Here is a 25,842-nt window from a genome sequence, read left to right as displayed (position 1 = left end):
ATAACTGAAATTCAACTCCAAATCATAAAAACACGAAGGGCAGTCGCTTAGCTAGACTAAAATCAGGGCACATAAGAAATCGCGGATTAAATTCTTATGAAGGTACAAAAAACCAGGCATTGGATTGCCCGAAGTCGGGTAAAATAAAAACATAGAATGCGCTATCACATTTAAACACTCCACTCAATACTTTCCGAGAATGCTGCTCGCTTCTAGAAATATTTGAAGGGCCAGTAACGCTCCTCTTTCCAATGAGTATGTTGGCCAACGACTTAAGATTTGCCTGAGGTTGAGGTGCCTGCGATCTAATGCCACTAAATCAAGTGCCTAGCGTTGTCTGTCTGCGTCGTGTCGCGGACATTGTAGTATAAGATGCTATACACCTTCATCGGCGTGGCCACAAGTGCATTCCGCACTATCAGCTCTTGAAATTTTATGTAGAAAGTGTTTTGTGTACGCGGTACCGAGCCGCATACGGTGAATGAGCGTTTCAAAGACTCTGGTTGTGTTTAATGTGGACATGATTTTAAGTTAAAGGGATGGGTCAATGTGAAGTAAACCTGAAGATTTTGAGTTATAATCAAGCCGTGTCGTTATGCAACCACGGGCTCAGATCTGCCTTAGTATTCGCTGCAATTTATCTTGCGTAAGAGGCAGACCGTATATGGCGTTATCAACATGCACTTTTCCAGCTGCCTTGTCTGCTGCAATATTCCAAGTATTATTGCAGTGGCAAGGTATCCACTGGAACATTACTTTGCCATTTTCTTCACTTGTTTTTGTGAATTCCATTAGTATCTCGTTAGATAACGCCACGTTTAGCGAATGGCTGATGTCATTATGAAGTGAAGACAAAGCTGCCTGGGAGTCACAAAGGATTACCCATTGTTCCCCTTTTTGCATTGAATTTATGTAGCGTAACAAAGACAATACTGCAAAAAGCTCTGCTGTTGTTGATGACGTCGTATGACATAGTTTAAACGTTTGTATTTGGTTCCATTCTGAAATGACAAAGGCAGCTGTAGAAGAATTTGTTTGGCAAGAACGATCTGTATACACTTGAATATAACCAGGGTATCGAAAGTATATCTGGCATAACGCTAGTTTTTGTGCTGCTATCCTAAACATATCGCGTTTGCCGAATAATTCCCTCAACCGATAGTTCAATTTTGGGAGCGACAAGTCGCCATGGATGGTAGGAGGTATCTGAGAACCAAAACTCGTGATGTGGTAGTAGATCTTTGTGCACCTGAATTACCGAATTCATGTTCGCCCTGTTTCTCTCAATTAGATCACTTGCTAGTGGGTGGCTTTTGTGCTGCACTGAAAAGCGAAAGTAGTGTCGATAGGTTTCAACCGTCCTCATAATAGGAAATGGAGGACGACGTGCCTCTGCAATTACTAAGGAACTTGAGGTTGCTCGAGGAATGCCCAAGCGTGCTCTAAGGCTCCTAGCTATAATCGTTGTAGTCTCTCTTCAGAAGAGCGGTAGATTCCATGCAGAACAGGTGTAGAATATGCTATCTTTTGCTTTATACGTGCATTATGTACTTTTAGTAAGGATAAAATCTACCCTCCAAATGCTGTGCCTGCTACGCGGAGAAGAACATTTATTATTGAGTTTATTTGTTCTTCAAGGGCTTTAATGTGATAATTCCAAGGAAGCTGCCTGTCTAGTATAACGAAATTTTTCATGCCTCTCTGACTTACCGCTTGACGTTCTTTGTTGCTGTTTTGCTTACTCTACAGCCCACATACTTGCTGGTAAGCTTCCTAGTTCTTTTCCTCCACTGTGAATAAATTTTTTTTTTCTACAAATACCTAAACACTCTACCAGCCCATTTACTTTCTTCCATATTCTTCAGTCGTTCTTCATAATCAATTTTACGGTGAGTTTCCCTCACTTCAAAACTTGTCCAGCCCACATCACCCTGCACAGCTTCATTTGTAGTCTTCCCGTGAGCGCCCAATGCGCGGCGTCCCACTGTCCTTTCGGTTGCCATCGAGTCCTGATTGTACCCCTGATTTCAAGCAAAGAACTGCATTTCCAAAAGTAAGTCCTGGAGCGATTACACCTTACATACCCCGGAGCACCTCGTACCAATTGTATCCCCATAGCGCTGTATGCTTCATTACGGCTGCACTTCTCTTCCCCTTTACTACTATTTCTTTTTTCCTGTGTTCCCATATATTTATTGCCTTCGTTTATCCATATATCAAGATATTTATATTCTTTTAGCCGAGGTATTTCGTGGCCGTGCATTGCCACTGTCTGTTCTCTGTTTTCATTGAACACCGTAACACCCGATTTTCTAACGCTAAATTTCATACCTAAATTCTCGCCTTCCTGTCCACAGATATTCCTGTCCACAGATCCACAGAACGGCTGCTTAAAACTCCCTCTGTCCTCCCTGCCGTCCAACCTTCGTCCAATCGGAGCGTCCTGAGATGACCCCGCAGTTAGCCGCCACGTCTTTCAAACGACGGGGACGATTATCGGAGTCCGTGGGGGAACGCCAAAGAACACCCTTTTCCAAGATTTTGCTACCAGCTAACAATACTCGTTCCGCCAAACTTGTCTCGCCTTGCGGTTCCAGTTGGCTGTCCGAGAGAGACACATTGTTGGCTTCACGAAGTGATTCGTCGCAGCCGGCTAAGAGAGGCTAGAAGGTCAGTACCCCCGCTGGCCGATCGTAACAGCTCCTCCATGGCCCGTAAAATCTCGACTGGTCAGTGCTGATAACCGCTGGGCAGGAGGAGAATGGCTGGTGGCAAGGGGGATGACTTGGCTTGCAGCAACCAGCTGCGAAATGCTGACATACACCCCAAAACATCTCACAATGACAGGCAACAGCAAAGCGAACCACACAGCATGGCTCTGCGCAGAAATGAGGTATCTGAGATATCGCTTTAGACCAGCCAGTCTTCAAAGAAAACATGAGTGCAAAAACAGCAAATACTGCATTTCGCTATGCAAATTTCGAAGGAATTTCGAGCCGACCAAGTTAGCAATCATGAGTGGAGGCCTGCTAAATTAGAGGGGATCGTCTTGGCTTAACAAAATAAAAAAACGATAACAATAAAAATAAGTCGGGATCCCTAAACGCAGAACTAGTTTCAAATAAGCCTGCTCAAGCCATCCGCATTGCTATGCAACATTCCCTTCTTATATCTTACGGAGAAGTACTGTTGGATGATGAGGCTCCATCGGAGCAAGCGGCCATTTTTGTGTGACATTTGATTCAGCCATATCAGAGGACAGTGGTCGGTCTCGAAGATGAACTTCGCTCCGTACAAGTAACCCGACAACTTCTGGGCTGCCCAAACTAAACAAGCCCATTCCTTCTCTGAAGCGCTGTAGGCTTCCTCTCTTACAGTTAGTTTACGGCTGGCATAGAGGATAGGATGCTCCTCGTTATCCTCGCCGACCTGACTAAGTACCACGCCCATACCTCTGTCGCTTGCGTCGCATTGAACTCAGAATTCCTTTGTGTGGTCTGGCGCGCAAAGCACAGGACGAGAAACCAATAGCGTTTTCAAACTTTGGAAAGCGTTCTCTTTGTCCTTATCCCAGTGTACGTTACTCGGTGCTCCCTTTTGTAGGGCGTCCGGTAATGGACTTGCCGTTTGCGAGTAATTCGGAATGTACCGTTGATAGTACCCCACAAGTCCCAAAAATGAACGAAGGTCTGTTTTCGTGCGTGGCTGAGAAAATTCTCCAATCGTAGCTATATTCAGCTCGACCGGCCGTCTCATGCCCTGGCCGACAACATGGCCCAGATAAATAACCTGCGAACAACCAAACCTACACTTTTCCGCTTTCATCGTTAAGCCGCCTTCTCTCAACCGTGAGAACACCTGTTTGAGGTGCGATACGTGTTGTTCCCAGCTGTCCGAAAAAATTGCTACATCATCAAGATAGGGCAAGGCGAACTCCTGCAAGTCTTTTAGGACAATATCCATTAACTTGGAGAAGCTAAACGGCGCGTTCTTCAGCCTGAAGCTGAGTGCGAGAGGGCGAAAAGTGCCTACAGGTGAGATAAATGCGGCATAGCGGCTGGCACTTTCAGAAAAGGGAACTTGCCAGTATCCCCGCACGAGATCTATAGTTGAAATGTATTTAGCAGCGCTAACTCTTTCGATTCGTTCCTCAATGTTGGGTATCGGGTACAGCTGATCCCTAGTGATAGCATTTAACTTCCTGTAGTGAACACACAGACGAGGGTCCTTATTAGGGGTTTCCACAAGCATTAGCGGTTACGTGTACAGCGGGATCAATAACTCCCAACTCTAGCATGTGGTGTATCTCTGCCTCCATAATTTTTCTCTGTCGTGGAGACACCCTGTAAGGCTTTGACCTTGCGGGTTCAGTTGATGTCAGCTCTATTTCATGCATTATTAGTTCAGTTCTACCTGGCCGATTGCAGAATATATGGATATATTCTCCTAGCAGCCCTTTTAGCTTATCTAGCTGCTCGGGCTTAAGAGCGTCTGTGCTTACCGAGTGTTCTACAACTTCTTCCAGGCTGATTTAAGAGTTGGAGGTCGCCTTACACTCGTTAAGCTCGGTATTAATGTCATCCGGCTCTTTGATGGTAAACTTAACGACTCCGCTCCACTCCACGTACGGCTTCATCAAATTGCAGTGGTATATCCTCACCTCCTTCCTGCGACCGGGCATTTTCAGAGCATAGTTAGTATCTAAAATTTTGTGCAACACTTTAACGGGTCCGTCCCAGTGAACTTCAACCTTATTCTTTCTTGAAAATTTGAAGATCATTACCTGGTTCTCAGCGTTAAACGTTCGAAGCCTCGCGTTCCTGTCGTATTAGAACTCGGTGTTCTTTTGTGCCACGCCCATGTTCTTTTCGACCAGTTCTTGTGTTGCACTTAGCCGTTCCTGCAAATTTAGCACGTACTCTACCACTGTTTGACTCTCTCCTCTTTCCTCCCGCATCTCTCTTAACATTCTCAGTAGGAAACCGAGTGTCCTCCCATACACTAGTTTTGCTGGCGAGAACCCTGTAGCCTCACGAGGAACCGTTCGCAAAGCAAACAAAGTAGCCGGACGCAGCATGGTAAACAGATACCTGTAACCCGACTTTGTCTTTGGTAAAGACCCCACCATGTCTCTCACTAGTCGTATGAAAGGTTCTTATTAAGGGCACTATATTAAGGGCTTTAGAGAGTTTTCCCTATTTATCCTGGTTTACCCGAGCGCTGGCAGGTGTCCCATGATCCCACAAAGCTTTCTGTCTTTGAAACAGCCAGGCCAGTAGTAATCCATAAGCAATCTTTCTTTCGATTTGTTTATGCCTAGGTGGCCCGACCACCCATTTCTTCCATGCTTCCATGGCGGAGACCCAAGAGGTCCTACCTGTGCTTAGTAGGTGCGACTAACTGATCCAGAATTCTGCCCTTTTGGTCTGTGTAGTGCCAATATAACAAGCCTCCTTTCTCGTGTATCGTCACGTTGCGCCTAGCAACGCCTTCTTTAGCTGTTTCATATAATTTAGCTAGGCTGACGTCATTCTTTTGCTCAGCTGCCAGCAGTGGCGTAGCCAGAAATTTCGTTCGGGGGGGGGGGGCTCACATTGCAACTCGGCCTCCTCTTAAGAGGAAAAATTAGGTCGGCTGCTCCTATCTAAATACATGTAGAAGGAAAAATCGTTTTTCTCGGCAACCACTGCACCAAATTTGATTAGGTTTGTTGCATTTAAAAGAACAACTTAAATCCTAATGACTGTTTGTTTCGAATTTTCGATTCACGTCGTCAATATTATATTGAAAAGTGGCACAAATTGAAAAGTTTCAGAAAACGAAACAATGAAGCTTAGAAATCTGTAAATCAGCAATGAAAATTGATATCCCAATTCTGTGAATTGCACATAATAGTACGTCTACAGCGGACAAAATTGATATGTTACACATGAGTCACAAAAAATTAAGTATTATGGAAATACGGCTCTTGCAGAACCCTTGTACATAACATAACCAATTCACGTAAGATACAAATAGACATATCGAATTTGTCCGTTTGAATGGTGTAATGGATGCCGTTTACAGAACCGCGATATCTGTTCTTGATGCAGAGCTAATAATTTGTAAACTTCGTGCTATTTTTTTCGAAGTTTCGAATTTTTCTAAATATTTTAAACAAAGTTCCGGCCCTAAATTGAAATTCCGCTTCCAACAGACACTAGAATTTAACTTACTCTCTGAAATGCAACAAATTTCATTAGAAGCAATTCAGGAGTTATCTCAGAAAAGCGTTTCTGCGTTCTACATGTATCTGAATAGGCCGCGTTGGAGTTGCGCCCAAGCTAAGCTTCCTCTTAAACAATTTGCCTAGGGATCAATTACCTGAATAATAACTTAATTGCCATTGCCAAAGATGCTGCAAACGAATTCTTGAACGCTACACACTGTCAATACAAGTAAAATATGTATTTTTTCATAAAATATTATACTCGTATGTGCCAAAAATTGTGCCCAACGTAACGGATGTCAATGCTTCCATGTTTTTTGTCTATTTAATAATAAAGAAAATATCACACGAACTTTAGAACTACATCAGTTCGAAACCAGCAAGGCAGTGCATGTCGCTGATATGAAAAATGTAAAGGCCATGAAATGAACAAGTTGAAGAGAAATAGGTTAATGAAACGTTGTCATTCAAGACCCTTGTTTACATTCTTGTACATATGCAACGGCCAGTGAAAAATCTCAATGACGCTGTCATTTGTTCCAATGTATTACGCAGTCACCGGTCGTGTATCGTGAGTAATTGCACCGAAATTATAGTGGCAGCAGAGAGCACGTATCAGAAGCAGGAGTTCTGCAGAGTATACGAGGGCGAGTCAAATGAAAGTGAGCCAATGCAAATATATGACAAACGGGGTACTTTATTTAAAAGTAGCCTCCATGAGCATTTAGACATTTGTCTCATTGACTAACGAGTCGCGTAATTCCCGTCTCATAAAGCTCCTTGGGTTGCTGCTTCAAAACGTCTGCAACTGACTTTCACGTTATCATCCGAGACGAATCTGGTTCCCATGAGCTGTTTTTTCGGTTGCCCCAAAATGTGGAAGTCGCAAGGCGACAGATCTGAGTTGTATGGCGGATATTGCAGCGTTTCCCACTTGAACTTCACCAGTTTTATATTAACCACATCAGCGACGTGGGGACGGGCATTGTCGTGGAACAAGACGAACCCATTCGTCAATTTTTCACGTAGTTTGTTCTTGATTGCGACACGCAGCCGATCCGGCGTTTCCCAATATCGGAAACAATTGATAGCCTCTCAAGATTCAGCAAATTCTATCAGTAATGGCCCCTGACGATCGAAAAATAAAAGTCAACAACACCTTTTTGCGGAAATGATGGCCTTTGCATTCTTTGGGGGTGGTGCATTTACGTGTTTCCATTGTAAGCTTTCCCGTCGTGTTTCAGGCTCGCAGTAGTGGCACCATGGTTCGTCCTCGATCACACTTGCAGACAAGAAATCGTCACCCTTATTGTAATGCCGGATCAGATGAGTAAAGGCAGCGCCGAATTTCTCCGTATTCTGGCGGTGATTCAAAATCTTCGGCATCCATTGCGCACACAAGAGCCGATAACCGAGATGTTCAGGAATTATGGCGTGAACGGTGACGGTGAACCGAACCGTGACTGATGTTCACACGCTCTGCCAATCCATCAATGCTTATCCTCCGTTCTTGTGTCTTCAGCTCATGAACCTTTGCAATTTTGTTAGGGGTGATTGCACGATGGTTTTGTCCCAGTCTGGGATCGTCTTTGCAACTTTCATGTCCTTCTTTGAACCGTTTGTTCTAACGCTTCACAGTGGCCAATGAAATGCAATATTCAATCTACACGGCAGCCATACGATGACTAATTTCTTTTCGGGAAACACCATCAGCTGTCAAAAAGTTCACGGCACCACGCTGCTCAACTTCCGGAGCGTCCATTACGTCACGCAACCATGTTCAACCAAGTGTATGAGCGCATTAAAGAACATTTATCCTCACACCTGCGCGCCACTTTTGTAAATGAGAGATGACAGCTTGCTACGCGCAGGCCTTGCAGATAATGAACAGAACCATAATTGCGCGGGGTGGGTAGGCTCACTTTCATTTGACGTCCTCGTACATTAGAAATGCGAAGATACAGTGGAATATACAAATGCTAATATACAGCTTGATAAAGGGCAAAAAATTGCCACTGGAAACAAAGTTCACTGCACGTATACACAAAACCTCGCAACAAGATATCTAAACATACGTATAAGTCTCCAGTAAATCTACGTATCTAAGAAAAAGTCGTGGTATATAATGGGTCAAGCGAGGCAAATAAACATGTTGCGCAATCACAGATTCACAGAATCCTTGATCCCGCCCCAATTCCATCCACTCCCCCCGATGTATCGCGTGCGGCGGAAGGCGTGGCGCGCTTGCTCCCCGCTTTTCTCCTTTGCGCACACAAGACTGAGCCACCATCATCGACTCACCCATCCCCCCCCCCCCACACACACGCTTTCACTCGCACATACAGCATGCGGCGCGCGATCACGATGTTATCGCCCTTGGACTTTATGCGGAACATGAGGGCGACGGCGACGGCAGGAATACGCCTAGAGTCTCCATATAATTGCTATCGCAATAATATAATGAGTATCCGGCAGCTGAAGCGTCCCATGGCCCATTGCTTTCCGCAAAAGAAGTAACAAAATAGAACTTTCACCATGCGACAATTCGCTACGCCGCAACATTTTTTTTTTCCTTTTGTGTGGCGGGGGAACCGCAATGAAAAAAATACGCAAAGGAAAGTATGTTGGTGACAATCGAATGCCTACTTTGGGCAACTAATGTGGCTACTAAAGGAATATCGAAGAAAACACGAGACGCTTGGTCCACCAAGAACCATGCGAATACTGCTCGGTATCCTACACCGGCTAGACAAGACTTTCTGGAGAGGTTGCGCTCAAGCAAACACGGTGCAATCCGTCGAGTCCCCACATTGATGGCGGCGAGCGACCATTGTTTCTTTTTCTCGTTTGCTAGCTAGAAAGCGTCCAAAACTCTGCCAGGCGAAAATGCACTCGGCCAGAGAAAACCAAACGCGCACCGAAGTGGGCCGCGCGGTAGTCGGGGCAACACGAGAAAAACGCATGCGCTATGGCTGGCTCTGGCAGCCCCCGGGTAGGGGAGCGAGAACAAACAAATTGAAGAGGCTCAATGTGTCCTCGCGATTAAAAGTCACAGCAGAAAAAATAAATAAGAACGTAGTTACCTTGGTTGGCTTTAGTGTCTTCACCGGATGCTTGGGCGCAGGTGAAAAAAAATTTTATGTGACATGACGGCACGAATGAACCACCACAACGCTTCGTCTCGTCGGGCCTCGCTGCGGGCTTTGTCAACTTGTCTGATAGTGTGTTGATTTGGCTCGTCTCGTTGTATGGCCCGATGTACGACTTTGGAAAAGTTAATGCACCTTTGGCGTCAAATATTTATGCGAACATTAAACTGACAAAGTTCCGCAATTGAAAATCCAAAGCACACTTTTGGAAATGTCAATGCACCTTTCACACCAAAGTATATGACAACTTTATACCCATAAAGTTTCGTAATTGACATCCACGCCTCCGTAGATTCCATGATAAAGTGTAGATTCCGCGGCCTCCGCGAGATGCCGCGGCGAGCCCGTTCGCTATCAAAACGTCCTTGAAACTTTGTGCTCGGATGGGGCTGCTTGCGTTATGTGACTCCCGGTGCCTGGGCGCTGCCGCGAAATCCAGCCCGAGTTCGCAATTTTCGCGGTGAAATGGCTTTTCGAGCGTGAAAAAGACGTTCTAGACAAAATCCAGAATGATTTCTGTGCCTGGGGTTACCTTGGTCGGCGGTGCAAGGATAGCGCGAAAAAATTTCGGGGGGGGGGAGGCTGAAGCCCCATAAGCCACCCCCCCTGGCTACGCCCCTGGCTGCCAGTGTCTCGGTCTCTGTCCACGCGTAAAGAGCCGATCAAAGTTCTTTGAGGCCGGTGACAGTAACGACCCTGTCTCGCTTGCGAGTGCGTCAGCTGGCGCTCCTTGCAGGCGTGAATTTTGACACTCTTAAGAACGGCCAGCTGCAGTGCAAGTTTGCCAGCCAATTACGCCAGCGGTGGCAACCTCATCTTGGAATGCCGCCGCCAACCTCTAGCCACGGCGTGGCGAAGTCGACTTTGTGTCGGTATCAATACGCGCATCCTCCACTCTCTGTCGCTTCAGCTAGGATGCGTTGTCACTGAAGGAGTTCGACGAAGCAGGCTTTGTACGCAACACGACAACGCGGACCTGATCTCCTACGGGCGCGGGAGCCGCCGCGGGAACGCCGACGGAGGCTCCTTCCCACGCACCGACCAAGACGCAAGACAACGCGCTACCCGGAACGGCTCCGAGTTCTACGAAATTTGTGTGGTGTCGGTTTCGGACTGTGAACACGTGTGTGTGTGCATGTGTGTGTGTAAACCGTCCTGCGGAGAGGCGGCTAGTTTGCGATGACTAAACGAACGTTCGCGTCACCTTGTATCGCGGGAGGACCGAGTGTTTAAAAACTGCTGTTGTGCGGATGCTCGACACACTTCTCTTAAGCAGTCATGTTGGACTGAGACACTTCTCTTAAGCAGTCATGATAGACTGATGTACTTTCTCAAACAGTCACGTTAGACTGATATAAATACTGTAAATAAACCCATATTCCTCGTTCTCGATGAGAAGCAGTCCTTCCCTTCATCAACGACCCCAGCGTGGATAAGTTGGACGACGACATGGGCCAGCTACCTTCGAATTCATGCCGGACTCCAATCTTGACAACGGATCACGAGCGATGGGATTGAGCCCCCAATCCTGACAACACGTGCCTTGTGATACGCTTTCGTTGAGCTGGTCAGCCGGCAGGATTTCCTCAGCCGCTTTTTCATCCCTCTAGCCTAGCTCGGTTCCTGTTGCCGAAGCTACCTCTTTCGCTACTTCGGCTGGAGTGGCTTTTACATTTTCAGCTGAAAGCGACGCGATTTGACGAGCTTGGAATCGCGTCACCGCCTCTACTACGCCCTATCTTAGTTTCAGCCCCTGCTCTCGCAGTAACTAATCCGACTGTTTCGAAAAGATGTAAGGCTGCTGCAGCGACAAAAATTGAAAAACTGAAGCCTCGGTCACGAGCTCCCCGAACGGCCTATTGATTTCGACTTTCGCCATCGGCAGACACACGCTGTGTTCTTCCACGGCCTGTTTAATCCATGCTACTTCTCCTGTGAAGTCATCTACCGTCACGTAAGACGGATGGACAATATCCATGGTGGCGGCACTGTCTCGTAGCAGCCGGCGTGGTTTTCCATTAGCATGCAGGTCGTGAAGATATAAGCTTAAAAGATCCTTGTTCTCGTCTCTTTCGTCCACGTAGGAGAAAACTACGCTAGGCTTCCCGCAGTTCGCAGGGATATATGCGAGTTTGTGGCACTTATAGCAGTGGATCGGTCTGCAGGATTTGAATTCGCTTTTCTGTCCTTTTTGGTCGATTTGGCCATTGGACTTCTCCTCACTATTTTCTGACGTCCTTTTCTCCACGACTGCATGCTCCGATCGTTTCGTCTGCGATCCCATGTTGAGCAGAAATTATTTCCGCGGTCCATTTCGACCCTCTCAATTCCGTCCTCGGCGTTCAGCTTTCTTGCCCGTGCTTCGAAACCTTTGCCGAAAAGCTTCGGCTGAAAGGCGGTACTTCTTCAAAAGGCTAGCCTTAACCTTCGCATAATCGTATGCATCTTGCGCACTGACTCTGGCGATTACTTCTGCAGCCTCACGCGGCAACACAGACACCAACCGCTATGGCCATGTACTCGGAGCGAAGTTTATCTTCTCGCAAGTCCTTTCAAAATTTGCTAGGAACAACCCTGTGTCGTTGCCGACCTCAAATGGCTTTAACCATTTCCATGCGACCATTTCCAGAGGTCCATGCGGTATGATTCTGCCTCACTTGATTGTTCCAGAGCCCCAAGCTTCACTCGCTCGAGAAAACTCCAAACGTTTGCTTTCAAGGTCAAGTTGCATTTTGCAGCGAAAGTTGCATATGGCTAACCTTCCGTAGTTTTTTGGGCGTCCGGCAAAAGAAACGGACTTGGCGAATTCTAACAAACCCATACACAATTGTTTCTTTGTTTGCTTTGTGTGTGATCACGTACGGGTGCAACGCGGCGACGCAGATGTCAAAATGCCGAACAGATTAGAACGCTCGCCATGAAAAATAGCATGACATCAAGGTCATCACAGTACGTAAGCAGGAGCAGTACACAAGCTAAAACCAGCTGCGTTATCGATGGGGCAGACACTTATAGTTCGTACACCCGAAGAACAACATACGTATGAGGAGAGCCGGAGGGAACAGCAACAATAATGTAAACGGCGCCGGCACGAAAGGACCACCGACGAAGAACGTTCCCGCGATCCTGAACGAAAACGACAATCGCGAACCCGGCCACCTCTGAACGAGCAAGGACAACCATTCCACTCTGTGAAGATGGAATGGCAGCGAAAGCAATTTGTTTTTCGTTTGAGAGCTTTGACTGTCGTCAGTTTTCGCTGCCATTCCATCTTCACAGAGTGGAATAGTTGTCTTCTTTTTTTCTTAACTCGCGATCTTTCTCGCGTTCCTCTCTATCCCGTTTTTCTTTCTCTCTATGTCCAGTTTCTCTCTTTTCCTAAAACGTTCTAACCCAATTCCTATGTCCTCCTCACTGCCCTGTTCTAAAATGAGCTTTAATGTTTCCGATTTCATCATTTCCTTGTGCACTTCTAGGCCGAGTTCCTCACCGACAACCAACAATTCGTCTCTCAGCAGTGTACTCAAATTCATGTTTGCTGCTTTACTGCCTTGGTCCTGCTCGCTAACCATAACTAGGAAAACACAACCTAGCTCCAGCTTGCTTACTGTTCTAAACTGAACAACCACAAAATGAAGCCTAGAGAGTCAAAGCAAAAGCCAAGCACCAACCCCAGACACAGCACCACGTCGCAAAGTCCGTCTCACCGCTACCAGCCTGTTGTAAGAGTTGGGGTCAGGCATGTGAGAAGGGTAGCTGGTCCATGCCGTCGTCCGACTTATCCACGCTAAGGACGTTGCTGAAAGGAGGAACTTGTTCTCATCAAGAACTAGGAGTATGAAATTTATTTACAATATCTACATGGAGGTTGGGGAATGTTACATTTCATCACTCTAGCATGACTGAAAACGAAGCGCACCAAGCAGCCGAAAACGGTTGCTTAAAACACCCTCTGTCCTCCCTGCCGTCTAACCTTCGTGAAGTGGTTCTTGAAGGGGTAAGGAAAGGTTGTCGCTGTTTTCTGCAGCCCTTGCGGGAGCACGGCTCAGCGCCAACGGGGGTGAGGGGGGATAGTGGGAGCAAAGGAGATAGGAGAGTAGAGGGTTAAAGGGTCGCCATGGCAGCGGATGAGTAGTCCGGCAGGAAGGGCCCTCTAACCTTCGTCCAATCGGAGCGGTCAAAGTCTTTGAGGGCGAGCGTTCACACACTCACTTCCACACTGTTGTTTCACTGAACACACCTAACGGACTGGGGCCTCGTAGACAGGGGTTTTCACGCTTGCCTCAAGCCTTACAACTAACCAAGGCGGCTGGCATGACAACCAAGATAGTTGGCATGTCTTGGTTCCTGAGCTGACTCTGGAGTTAGCCGCCGCGTCTGTAAAACGACCGTGACGATTACCGGAGTCCGTGGAGGAACGCCGAAAAACATCATTTTCCACGAGTTTGCTTGGTCCGTGAAGGTGACAGCGAACCAGCTAACAATACTCGGGCCGCCAAACGTGTGTCGCTTTGCGGCGCCGGTAGTCTGTCCGAGGGAGACGCATTGTTGGCGTCACGAAGCGATTCGTCGCAACCGGCTAAGAGAGGCTTGCCGACCGTAACAACGACCGCTTGCCGACCGTAACAACGCAAGGCACGGCAACCTCCATTCCTGCATTCTTCAGACTTCTTAGCAAAGCACCACGCAAGAGAAAATTTGCGCGAAAGACGGCATACAGTACGGTGGCTACGAGCAAGCGTCATGGCACCGACGCAACTACAAGAAAGCAAAAGGTCGGCTGTTCGCAGACGTTCGCGCGCTTGTTTTTGTCGGGACGGCGCGAACGTCACCACATGACTCTGCTGCACCAACAGGGATGCGTAGACTTCATTGCTTACCCTCACTGGAGGGCTCCGGCGGAAATATAAAAGAATGTATCCGCTGCCTTTAGTTTTATTCAGGTGGTTTAGTGGCAGCGAAGCCGAGTTCAGCCAACGTTTATAGTTTTGCACGGTGACGTTACGACTGCAGTATCGTGTATCTTACATACATGATACATTAATTCATGTATCAGAAATACAGATACTGATACACGTCTTGCCAGACGTATCTTGATACAGATAGAAGATAACCAAAACTTATCTAAGGTAGTACTGAAGATACATGTATCTTCGATACTGCCCAGTACAATTCCCAGGTATTTAGAATGAACTATTGACGGTACCTCAGTGAAATGTAAATGGGAAAATCTAAAGGAAAGGCTAGAAGTGCACTTTTACTGACGTTCAGCGACGTATGTATATTCTCAAGCCCTGATTGAAAAGTACATGAGTAATTTTGTAACGATTGATAAAGTGAATGTCGATCATAATTCGACGCGAAAGAAGTGATTTCATCTGAATAAACATGTACATGAATGTCCTGGAATAGAGGAATGGAGCTTAAAACTATATTAAATAAAACAGGAGATAACACTGTTCCTTGCAGTACCCCGCGTCAGTGCTGATATCTTGACGATGAGCACCCGCTTTGTAAACAGTAGAATTCTCTTCCCCTTAAAAATTCTGAAACCCATGCCGTAATGCATTTCGGAAACATGTAATTTTCTTGTTGCTTTATTATGCCGTGCTCCACAGAAGCATGAGCTTTAGTTAGATCTAGATTCAGTAATGCCAAATATTCTCCTCGCCGCCGAGCAAGTTGTATGGGACATTCTAAGTCAACGTGTGTACACCATGTCGAGCACCCAGATCTAAAGACAATTTGACTGGGGCTAAGTATTAAATTTTCACAAATATAGGAAATCACTTGGCAATATTAACTAGATTATGGGGTTTTACTTGCCAAAACAACGATCTAATTCGAGGCACGCCGTAATGGGGGACTCCGAAAATTTGGACCACCTGGGGTTCTTTAACGCGCAAATAAATCTAAGTACACGGGTATTTTCACATTTCGCGCCCATCGATATGCGGCCGCCGTAGGCCGGGATTTGATCCCGCGACCTCGTCCTTAGCAGCCCTACACCATAGCCACTAAGAAACCACGGCGGGTATTCTTTCGATTAGTTTAACCAAATTCTATGTGAGAGAAATTGGTCTAATATCATATCCAACTCCCTGTTTTCTCTGTATCGGAATTAACCTTATAAGGTTTACTTTATCAAGGTATCCATTTTTCAAAGAGTACTTGACCACATTCAAATTCTTTGAGGAGACAATTCACACGAAATTTTCATCACGGCTGCGGTAACTCCGTTTGGACCTGGCGTTGAGGAAGGCAGAGAGCAAACAACAGCCGCTAATTCTTGTAATGTGACTTCTCTAAATTCCTCCAGCGGTTATAGTTTCAGTAGTTATGGTGGAACTATTGAAGTGAACCTGTTTTCTAGTCCCTTTCCAATATTTTTCAATAATTCGGACAATTCACGTGGCGAAAGGACAAAAGTGTTATTACTTTCTGGAACCGGAATCATTTTTCGAGAGCCTAAAATCTTAAAAGAGCTTTTTTTCTAGATTTAGATATATAATTGAGTTTGTTCATATCACACTCATCTTTAGCTTTAGATACCGTACGCTTGTAAGATCCAGCAACAAATTTGTAATCGCCCCCTTTTTTTTGTATTGATAAGCAAAAAGTTACTTCCAACCAGCTTTTTTTTTTTTTTTGTCGATGAACCTGCGTGCATTCTGAATTCTACTATGGACTGATAGATCCGCCTATATGGGAGGTTAAATTAAAAGCTGCATTCTTCAAGGAACGTTTTAGAACTTCAGAGAGGCTCGTAGCTCTAATATTCTCTTGTATATTCGTACGCGTAGCATGGTCGACTTGAACTCCTTTTGAGATTTGTCCTAATTCACAAATGTGAGAATTTTACTTCTAAAGGTGATCAAATGGAAATTTATCTAGAAAATGTTAGGAATGTGGTCGCTCTCTGTAGCACAGTCTATAGTATTGTACGAGTATATAGTTAAAGACTAGCTGGGAAACGATCTATCGCTGATTGAGACTGGCCGCGAAGAAAAGTAGCAACTTTTGAATTTAGACAAGAAAGATTATTATCAAGAGTCCACTACCACAGATTCCACTGGTGATTTCCGCTTACATCACTTTTGAAACCCCAAGACACATGGTGCGAACTAAAATCACCAGCAAGTGCTATGGCTTTTTTGCAGGAAGCTAATGCGCCGTCTAGAGATCGGGTATCCTGCATACCTGCTGGTAAATACCAAAAAGGGAGCGATATAAATGTGCTATGTCTAATGTTAAAATTTCGCGCTCAGTAGACGTGCATTGATATGATATCACGGCATCGTGACTGAATTTAGTTTAAACCTAGAAAGCAACACCACTACCTTTGATAGGTCGATCTAAACGAAATAACCGATAATGTTTTAGGAAAAAATGTTTGGCCACTTGAAAGCAGATGTCTTGTAAAGCAATTATGTTTGGGGAAAATTGAGAAGAAATGTATGATAAACCTGTAGTAGCAGAAAAAATCCAACGGTAATTCCACTAAAATTTTCAGAGAGCCTATGGTGAAGCTATATGTATATACAGTCTAAGAAAAAAGGAGTGACCCTTGCTCCATTAAGGGAGAAATGGCGATGTCCCCTATGTTCGTCTTTAAATGGAGCAAATTTCCTCCCTCATGCATGGGAGTAACGGTTCCTCCCTCTCCAAAACCAACATGGCCGACTCCAGGCAAACGAAGCGGTTGATGCCACTAGGCCTACGAACTGGGCTAGTTCGCAGCTGGAAAACAACTGTACGCGTCATCAGCAAAGTGTACGTTACTGATATTTGCAAAAAAGAAAAAAAACTATCTCGCTAAGCTTTCTTTGGCGCATACAAGGAACCAGGTGCAAGTACGACACGATTTTATAGTGATACCTTCCGCTCGACTGCCACGCTTATAACCCACCGTTGACGGCCGTGTACTCAGTGTGTCATTAAGGGAGCCACAGAAGCGTTCCCAATTGGACGTAGCTAGTTGCGTTGTGTACTCTTCCGCTTTGCGGGTGATTTGTGCAATGCGTAATTTTAGCTTCCGGTTCTGTTTTTGTCGCTTCAGTCTTTTCGTTAGTCCTCTGCGTGCCTCCCAGAGATGCAGTAAGTGAGGGTCTATCTCAGGTATCTCACTAGAACGGCCTAGTTCTTTTTGTGACTTTATCCTTTTGTGTTCTTAAACGTTCATACCATTTACTTAAATCATCGATTGGGGTGCTTCGTTGGCTTTACATCCTGCGGTATTTCACCCAGTCGGCAATTTTGGCTATTACTATGTGTCGTTTGATTTTCTCAATCCGAATTGGGGTACTGATGATGTAATGGTCGCTACCTAAATCATTTGTGGTGTTTATCCATTGCGCATCTTCACAATTCTGCACTATCGTGAGGTCAGGGGGTTTCGCTGAAGTTATGATAGGCTGCGTGTCGCTCTGAGGTCTCGGGCCAAGATGGTTTTCGCATCGCCCGGAGAGCGCCCGCCACGCGTTCGCCACCGTCGCCATGCCAGTTTGAGCCTGGTGACACTCAGCCCTGCATCCCTCGACGAACTCCCGGCACGGGAACACCTGGAACTTCGTGCCACTCGTATGCTGGGTTGAGGTGTCCTCCTCTGAGAGACACTTACGGCACTGCACTTCTCTCTTCCTCTCCTTCAATAGTCACTACACACACACACACACACGTGTGGTCAGGCCTGGTGTCCATGCTCACACTGTTACCCTGTCTACTGGGCACTGCAGGATCCGTTATAATGGTCATGTCGAGTTCCGTTTGTTCCAGAACGTTTCTGCCCTTAGCGTCCTGTTTCGGGTATCCCCAACTATGATCTTTGGCGCTGAAGTCATCAACTATCACCAGTGGTCTTCCCTTTACCAGGCGGGCAGTTTCCTGCAGGAAGCTCTCAAACTTTGTCTTTCTCTGGCTTGGTGGACTGTAAATGTTTAGTACAAAAGTACTGTTTTTGTTGTGGCCTTTATACATGATTTCTATTAGTGAATGCTTAATATCCGTGTCGGTAAAAGGCTCATGTTTGCGATAATCGATTTCGCTACCAAAGTAGCTATTGCTTTCTCCGAATCCGTGTGTGTGTACACCTTGTATCCCTGAAGGTTTGGAGGGGATCCGACTTCCTGAAGCGCTATGACAGCTGGTGGCCGACACTGTTAGCTCACAAGCTGTGTTAAAGGCCCCGTTTTCCGTCGGTATCCACGACAGTTCCACTGCCAGATTTCGCAATTTTCTGTTATAGTTGGTTTATGTTTAGGCATGGTTGCTTTCTTGTGCAATGGCTGCTGGTCCTGGTCTTGCGTATGGCTTCTCGGCTCTCTCTCTAATGTTAGCTCCGGTAATTTGCTCACGTACCGTTTTCATTATTTCAATTTGCAGAGCCTGGAGTTTTTTGTTGGACTTCACTTCAAACTCTGTCATTTGTTCCGTTAGTTGTTGTGTTATTTGGGCTGACACCTGTTGGGTGATCTGCTATTGAGGGTAGTAGTAGTTGGAAATTCTCTTGGATTTGTGTCAGGAGCGTTTTGACCGTTAGCCTTTCTCCGTGTAATCTAGACGATTTTGGGGTACTGGTACAGCTTGCCCCGAAGCTTGCTCTGGCAGTGCCGGTTTAGCCTGTGTGTTCTGTTGCTGCGACTGCATTTGCTTTCGTATCGCATTCTCACGCTCTATGTCGCCTAAGCGAACTCTCATGAGTTGTAGCTCTCGTTCTATGCGCGTTATCTGTGCAGTTGTTTGAGGTGTGGGTTGAGAGGCTATTGCTGACCAGCCCACCTTGTTTTTGTCGCCTTTATTCTTTGGAGATTGTTTCTTGTTTTTCTGTTGGTTGGTGCTTTGCTTCTCCTCTTGTTTTCTGCCCCGTGAGTTTGGATCGGCCTCGGGAGGTCGACCTGGTACTACTATAACCATAGCGTAAATACAGTGGCTGAAGCGTAACCGTCGCCACAAGGGACCGGGAAGGATAGCTCCGAATTTGAAGTATATGCCGTCTCTCTCCGAGCGCCTCTATTGCAAAGCTGTGTCTGCGCCGCGCTAGCCGTGCTTTCTGCTAGAGAGAGTGTGGTTTCGCTTCGTACCGACGTTCGAATTCGACAGTGCCCTGCAGCTTTCTAGAATCCTGGCACTCAGCACAGTGCACAACGCTGCCGCACCCGTGTGTGTCCCATTAGCTTGGTCTCCCGTTCACGCCTGGCCATATCTATTTGCCCCGTACCCTTGTGCCGTTCATTAGGCTTTTCGTACTTTGTAGTTTCAATTGTTCCTCTACATGTTGTCTTCGAGAGTGTCTCCTTTTCTTCACAGATGCCGACAGCCGTATGTGCAAAACTGCAATGCGGAAGTCAGCAATTTGTAAAAGATTTTTCGAATTTATTTTCTGGACACTTTCATTGTACGTTTGCTTGTACCCCGCCTTTCAGGAAATAAATCTTCTATTGTTGGTCGGTGCTTCCTGTCTGTAGTGTCGTGCGCGCCACACGAAGCATCACAGAGAAGCCGCCGCTGGCGGGCGGAGACACAGACAAACCGGCACGCAAGTGACGCTGGATATACAGCTGTATATCTGGTGGCATGGTGCGCTCGAGCACCTCCTTGCTCTGGCGGCAGGGTTTGTGTTCCAGCTGTGGATTTGATGACGTCGCGTGCGGCTGTGATGCGCTCACACCGCCCAGCCACGTGCCGACGGCGCCAGCAAACGTAGCTTGCTTTCGCTTCCAAGCCGACGTGGATGGTGCTTCAAAAAGGCCACAAATGCATACATTTGAGATAGCTTCACCTTATCCTTATCCTGATTTCGCGCATCAAAACGAAAAAGGCTGGCTGATATCTGCGGTGTTCAGGCCGAGATGCCTGAGTACGGGCTTGTCTCGCTGTGCGTCAGCAGCCGGGCGCTGCTTTGAGTTGAACTATTCTCGTATCGCAGCTCCCATTCGAGCTAGAGGTTTGACACTGGTGGTCGCTTGTCATGAAAGGTTTAGACCTCAGGTTATGCTAGTTAGCATTACTTTCCGTCGAACAGAAGTTAATGTAGCCGATGTTCGCGTCCCTGGCGGCGGCGACGCAAGATATGCACGCAAGGGAGAAACGTTCCTCCCCTTTTGATTGCCACAAGAGGGCGCGACATGTGATGTGCGTGTGAAGGAGGAACTCACCAGCCTGAAGGAGGAAAACGGCTACTTCCTCCTTTCTCGCTCCCTTTTTCTTTAAGAATGTGGAATGGTAGCGAAAACTGCCTGATTCAAAATACTCTCTCTCAAGAAGACTTTCATGGAGAGGTTCTCTTTTACATACTTTTTTAGTTTTTGACTTAAGAGGAGACATTTCGAGGGGCGATGAGATCTGGTACGCTTCAGTCTTCAGTTCCATGTCTATAACCTGGAAGTCTTCAGAACCTCCCGTTAGGGGTTCTGGTTTAGTCTGCTCAATACGAGTAGAAGGTCCTGCGTAAGGAAAGCCAGCTGAAAAATTGGGTGTCGATGTTTGCTTTTGCGTAAGTTTAGGAACATCCGAAACCTGGCAGGCACGAACTTGGATAGACGTTGCTTTAACGAACTGCGCCAGCCGACTGGACAACATTTGTGTCAAGGACTCAAAAAGATTATCGTAAGACGGTTCATTGCTTTTCCAATAGCTTTCTCTACTTCGTCTACCATGACCTTAGACAAAGAAACATCTATGCAAGCGGTGTGACGAGCTGCTACGGCTGCATAGCCCTGGGTTCTCTCCTGAACCTCAATAACTGCTTCCCTACGTGAGCAGCGCCTGCCTTCCACAGCTTCAATTTTCCTTATTTCTCGTTCTTTCGCAGAAGAGTTCGAATACTCTGCAGCATGGGCTCGCTTGCCCAAACAATATTTTTCTTCCTGAGACTTGCAGGCACTACTGTCGTGCTTCTTTCCGCATAATGGGCATCGAGCAGCCGACCTGCACATTTCATGTTATGCACATAACGCCAGCGTTTCAAGCACTGTAGTGGTCGTGGAGAAAGTGGCTCTGCTCTGTATATTAGGGGCCATGCCTTCATTTCAGATGCATGAACTGTTCCCGCGAAAGTAACAATCACTGATTCCGTAGGCGGCTTCTTGTTCTCGATAATCCAGCTACATTGGTATACAGAACCAGCACCTTCAACTGAAAATAAGTCTAGTGCTTAGATGTTCAGGCTCGCGCACGTGTACCCCGCGAATGAAGACTTTCGAGCAAGCAAGGTGTGCTGGAATAAAGGGGCTCACCGGATTCGATGCAAACTCTGCACAGTTCAAGAGGTCTCGAACGTACCACCGCAACCAAGCTGACGGGCCTCGGTGATCTTTTAGAACTGGGAAGTGGCCTTTCGAAGCTCCACCTGAATTGCTTTCGGGTTCTTCATCTGTATTGATCCCCTATGGGTAGGCACGAGAGCCACAGGGAGACTATTGACTGGTCTAAATAGCCTCTCGGAGAACATAGTCTCGTTTCTTTTCCTTCACTTCATGATCTTTGCCATGAAGTACAGCTGTAGTTGAAGATCAATGACGCATTGTTGATGAACAAGGCGCAGTTGAACTCGCATAATCACGAGCACGGCAGTGTGACCTCTGTAAGCACCCATTCTAATTGACTACAAAGTGAGAAAGGAGAAGGTGTGCGATTTCGTCGGGGCGCTGATATTTTTGTGAACTGGCCCGTGGGGCCGTGCGCTGTCATTTGCAGTCATGTGCGAAATACTTGGAAGACTTCCTAAGCTTCAGAGTCGGCCTAGAGTCGCGCTCGAAATCGGATATCTTTAGAGCATTCAGAGTCTCGCTTCTACATCTGCAGCTTCAGGGATGGGGCGCATTCCGTATATTTAATGCGGTATTCGGAAGCCACGATTTTGAGACAACGCGGTAACGCAGCTTATACTCATACAAGCGAAAGTATAGTGAACTTTCTCCATGTGACAGACTTTCACGGTACGTTCGCTAAATCTTAAGTAGAGCGTACATTTTATGCTGGATAGTCATTTTACCACTTCCTGATTACTTGATGTGTACGTATGGATGTTTCTCTTCTTCCACTTTTCTTATTCTTAACCTTTTCTTCCTCTTCCGCCATACTCCTAGTCATCTTGTTATCTTTTGTAATCTCGTAGCTTGGTTCTATAACTGTAGAAAATTATCTCTCTGTATATCGTGTTATATCGCTGTAGAAAACGCATCTGCATGAGCACACCATTTTGTTTTGTTTTTGCAGGGACCCGGAGTCGTCGTGCGACTTCGTTTCCAGAGGCCTCCCGCCGGGATACTCGTCCGCGTGCCGACAGAACTACGCTTACCGCAAGATGCTCGCCATGCACCCGACCGAGAAGAAGGCGTACGCCGAAAACTTTCCCTTCCCGTCCTGCTGCGTCTGCTATGTCAAGTTCCCGCCGCTGGCCGGACGCAGCCTGAATCCGAGCCGCCGCGGCAATTGAGAACAGCAATGAACAGTATTGAACAGGATGGGCGGGGCCTGTTCACGGCTCTTCCTTCTGCGCTGTTCTAGGCGCGCCATTGCTTCGAAATGACAAGCATGTTGGACATCGACCTCGTCGCCTCCCAAGCCGGTATTGTATGAGGCCGAACGCTCCCTTCCCCCCTTCCCCATCTACTATTGGCCTCACATAGGCCTTGAGACGCTCTTGCCGACTACGCCCCGCGGCGCAACCTCTCGCAACCTTTTTGTCACTTCTGTTGCACCAAGATGTTTTCTGCTGCATCGCTGAAGACCAGGAAGCCACTATTGCCCGGTATCCTTGTACGGTAGAGTGGAGCATGTTCACATGCCTGGCGCCGCATCCACGGCACGTCATGGACATATGGACCAATGTCGTGGACGTGTGGGAAAAGGCTCATAAAGGAGGTGCAGCTTCGGGCGCCCCTCTGTCCTTCTGATTCAGTGTGAGCATGCGTACTGTATACACGTGTTTTTCAGGGCAAACCTGCACGCCGACACTGTGCGAGATGCTCCTTCGTAAAAAAAAATGTACGTTGCGAGAGCGTTTTCATTTGCTACCGACTATACATACACTGAACCATTTGTGACAGCGCAAGTTCCCTGCGCGTTGCCCCGAATTGCTGCTTGAAGCGCCATATCTCTGGGTATACAAGAACGGCTGCGTTAAGGCGAATCGCCGCAATCCTGACCACCGAAGCGCACCAGAGCTCAGAAGAGGGCGGAAAAACGGTGAGGAAAACTGCAGCCAAATAACGATTTCCTGCTGGATTCTAGTCCCGGCGATCAGCTGTGTCTGCAATCTGTGCTTTCTCTATGGCGTATTCATCATCATGCACATCTGGAATCGTCGTCCGCTGTTTCTACGGGCCTTCTAGCGAATGTGCCTCGTCAGCGGATCGCCACGCTAATGTTGGGAATATTAAGCCATCTGCACATGCTCTATACAACATCGTATGCTCAAATAAAACAAAAGAGGTGTCATCCTCCTCACACTACACGTAGCATGTATTACACTGTCTTCACTCAGTGACACTGACAGCTTGCTTCTTGTTCTTAATCAGAGGCCGCATTCACAATGCTTTTCTTTCGTAAGTGCTCTTTGCCATTGGCCGGTCGCCTTTGATAATGATATGTCCAGCCTCAGGATTGGCAGAAAATTTCTCTTATGAACAAATCTAGCGTAAGAACGTTTCGTGATCTTCGTTTCCAGGGGCCCTATAACGTAAAACTATTCCAATATGTTTTTATGCCAATCTCCTGACGTCATATTTGCGTAACCGCCGACGCAAGCATTTGGCGGTGAGCCACAGGGTTGTCTGAAAAGACCAAACGCTCTCCTCGTTCATAGGAGGTCCCTTTTGTTTGCTTTGAAAACAAATAACATTGCATACACCGAGCGGCTTGTCTTATCTAAGTGGCTGACAAGAGGCGAGGAGCACGCTCTAGGGGAGAGGGATTCGATGGGGCCGAGCCAGTGCACTGAAAATCGATAACCGGATGAAAAGGGAGGTGCCGGCGTCTGCGATTGGTCCGCTTTTCGTTACTTAGCTTGCGCTGGCTGGTCGCAAAGTGCAGCGGCATGCAACGGAAGCTTAATAATGACGCTAAAACGGATCCTCAGCAAAGAAAAGTTGGCAGAGCAAGGTTGTAAACGTGCCGAAAGTGCTCGAAAACGTTACAATGCCACGCAAAAAGTTTTATTGGACGCAAATAAACCCAAGCTCTCCGGCAGCTACGAATAGCCAGTGCCTGAGCGATCGGCGGCAGCCACCTTTTATTCCTTCCGAAACGGGGCAGCCTGCGTCTATTCAGAAGAAATTTCAGTTTTGTTCGGCATATTAATACATATTTTTCGCGTACACGCCACTTCGACGTGGTGAGTTTTCGCAGTTTTGTGACGTTGCATGACAGACAAGTGAGGTGAATGCAGCCCGAAAAGTTCTGCCGAATAGCCAAGGGCTAATGGAAAAAGCCGTCGAATCAGACATAATTTTTCTTTTGTTCGGTCTAGTTGTGCATAATCAGTGTGTACACGTCATATCAGATAGGGAGCAATCGCGGTTTTCGTGACGTCGCGTGACAGACAGGCGAAGTGGGGGTGGTTCAAAAACGTTTTTGACCAATTGTGGAGGGCTGATTGCAGAACTGGAATAGAAAAGTTTGGAATAGTTTTACGTTATAGCGCCCCAGATCTCATAATCACAATGTTCATAATTAGATCGTAGTTTTGGCATGTAAAACTCCAGAAATTATTAGGTAATAATTGATACATCAACAAACGTCAAAATGTGGGACTATCCCGAAAATCATGCAATCTAAAATTATGAGCCAATCTCGAAAACAGTGCAGCAAAAAAAAAAAAAAGCAGTCCGACGCTTCCTCCTCCATCCCTCACACGACTGCCATGCGCTAGCTACGCGCGCTCGGAATCCGCCCCATTCTCACCCCAAACACGCTCAAGAAGATAGTGTCTTTGATGGACTTCAGCTGGAGGTTGTATCGCCCTCCAATTTTCTTCATTTCTTTTTTGTCATTCGGTAAAAACGTGCATAAAGAAAAGTTTATTTCACTACACATTTGGGCTTATCGTTCGATTCGAACTTCGCATAATTTGAAGTTCACCAGACTAGTGCGAATTATCGGAAGTCGACTGTATCAGTTTCCTCCGTTACATCGTATATACTATATGGTGCCGCAGACGCCGACTTGCTGCTCAGAGATTTCATTTCGTTCATCCACGGCTATGGTGTTCCGCTGCTAAGCACAAAGTCGCCGAATCAAATCCCGGCCGCGGCGCCCGCATTCCGATGGGGGCGAAATACAAAAACGCCCGTGTCCCTTGCATGGGGGCACGTTAAAGATCCCCTGGTGGTCGAGATTAATCCGGACGTCCCCACTACCACGTGCCTCATAATCAAAGCGTGGTTTTGGCACGTTAAACCCCATAATCCAATCCAATCCTGCGTCACGGTAGCGCTTGCAACTTACCCGTTACTGGCCAATCGCCGTGAGCAAGCTTGCCGAACC

The 25,842-nt window shown here is 46.8% G+C and overlaps 1 protein-coding gene across 1 annotated transcript in view; it reads left to right on the top strand.

Annotated features, from left to right (window-relative positions):
* LOC142578962 (neurotrophin 1-like) overlaps positions 1–23,812 on the top strand; it is a 125,818-nt gene extending 102,006 nt beyond the window's left edge. The window contains exon 4 of the mRNA XM_075688706.1: positions 22,573–23,812. Within this exon, the coding sequence (XP_075544821.1) occupies positions 22,573–22,792 (220 nt within the window). The 3' untranslated portion in view covers positions 22,793–23,812. The remainder of the gene's footprint in view (positions 1–22,572) is intronic.
* The last annotated feature ends 2,030 nt before the right edge of the window (positions 23,813–25,842 follow it).

This window comes from Dermacentor variabilis, chromosome 1 (genome assembly GCF_050947875.1).
Source record: "Dermacentor variabilis isolate Ectoservices chromosome 1, ASM5094787v1, whole genome shotgun sequence".
In the NCBI taxonomy this organism is placed as follows: domain Eukaryota; kingdom Metazoa; phylum Arthropoda; class Arachnida; order Ixodida; family Ixodidae; genus Dermacentor; species Dermacentor variabilis.
The sequence above is the reverse complement of the archived record's forward strand: the minus strand, read 5'-3'. Positions and strand labels throughout refer to the sequence as shown.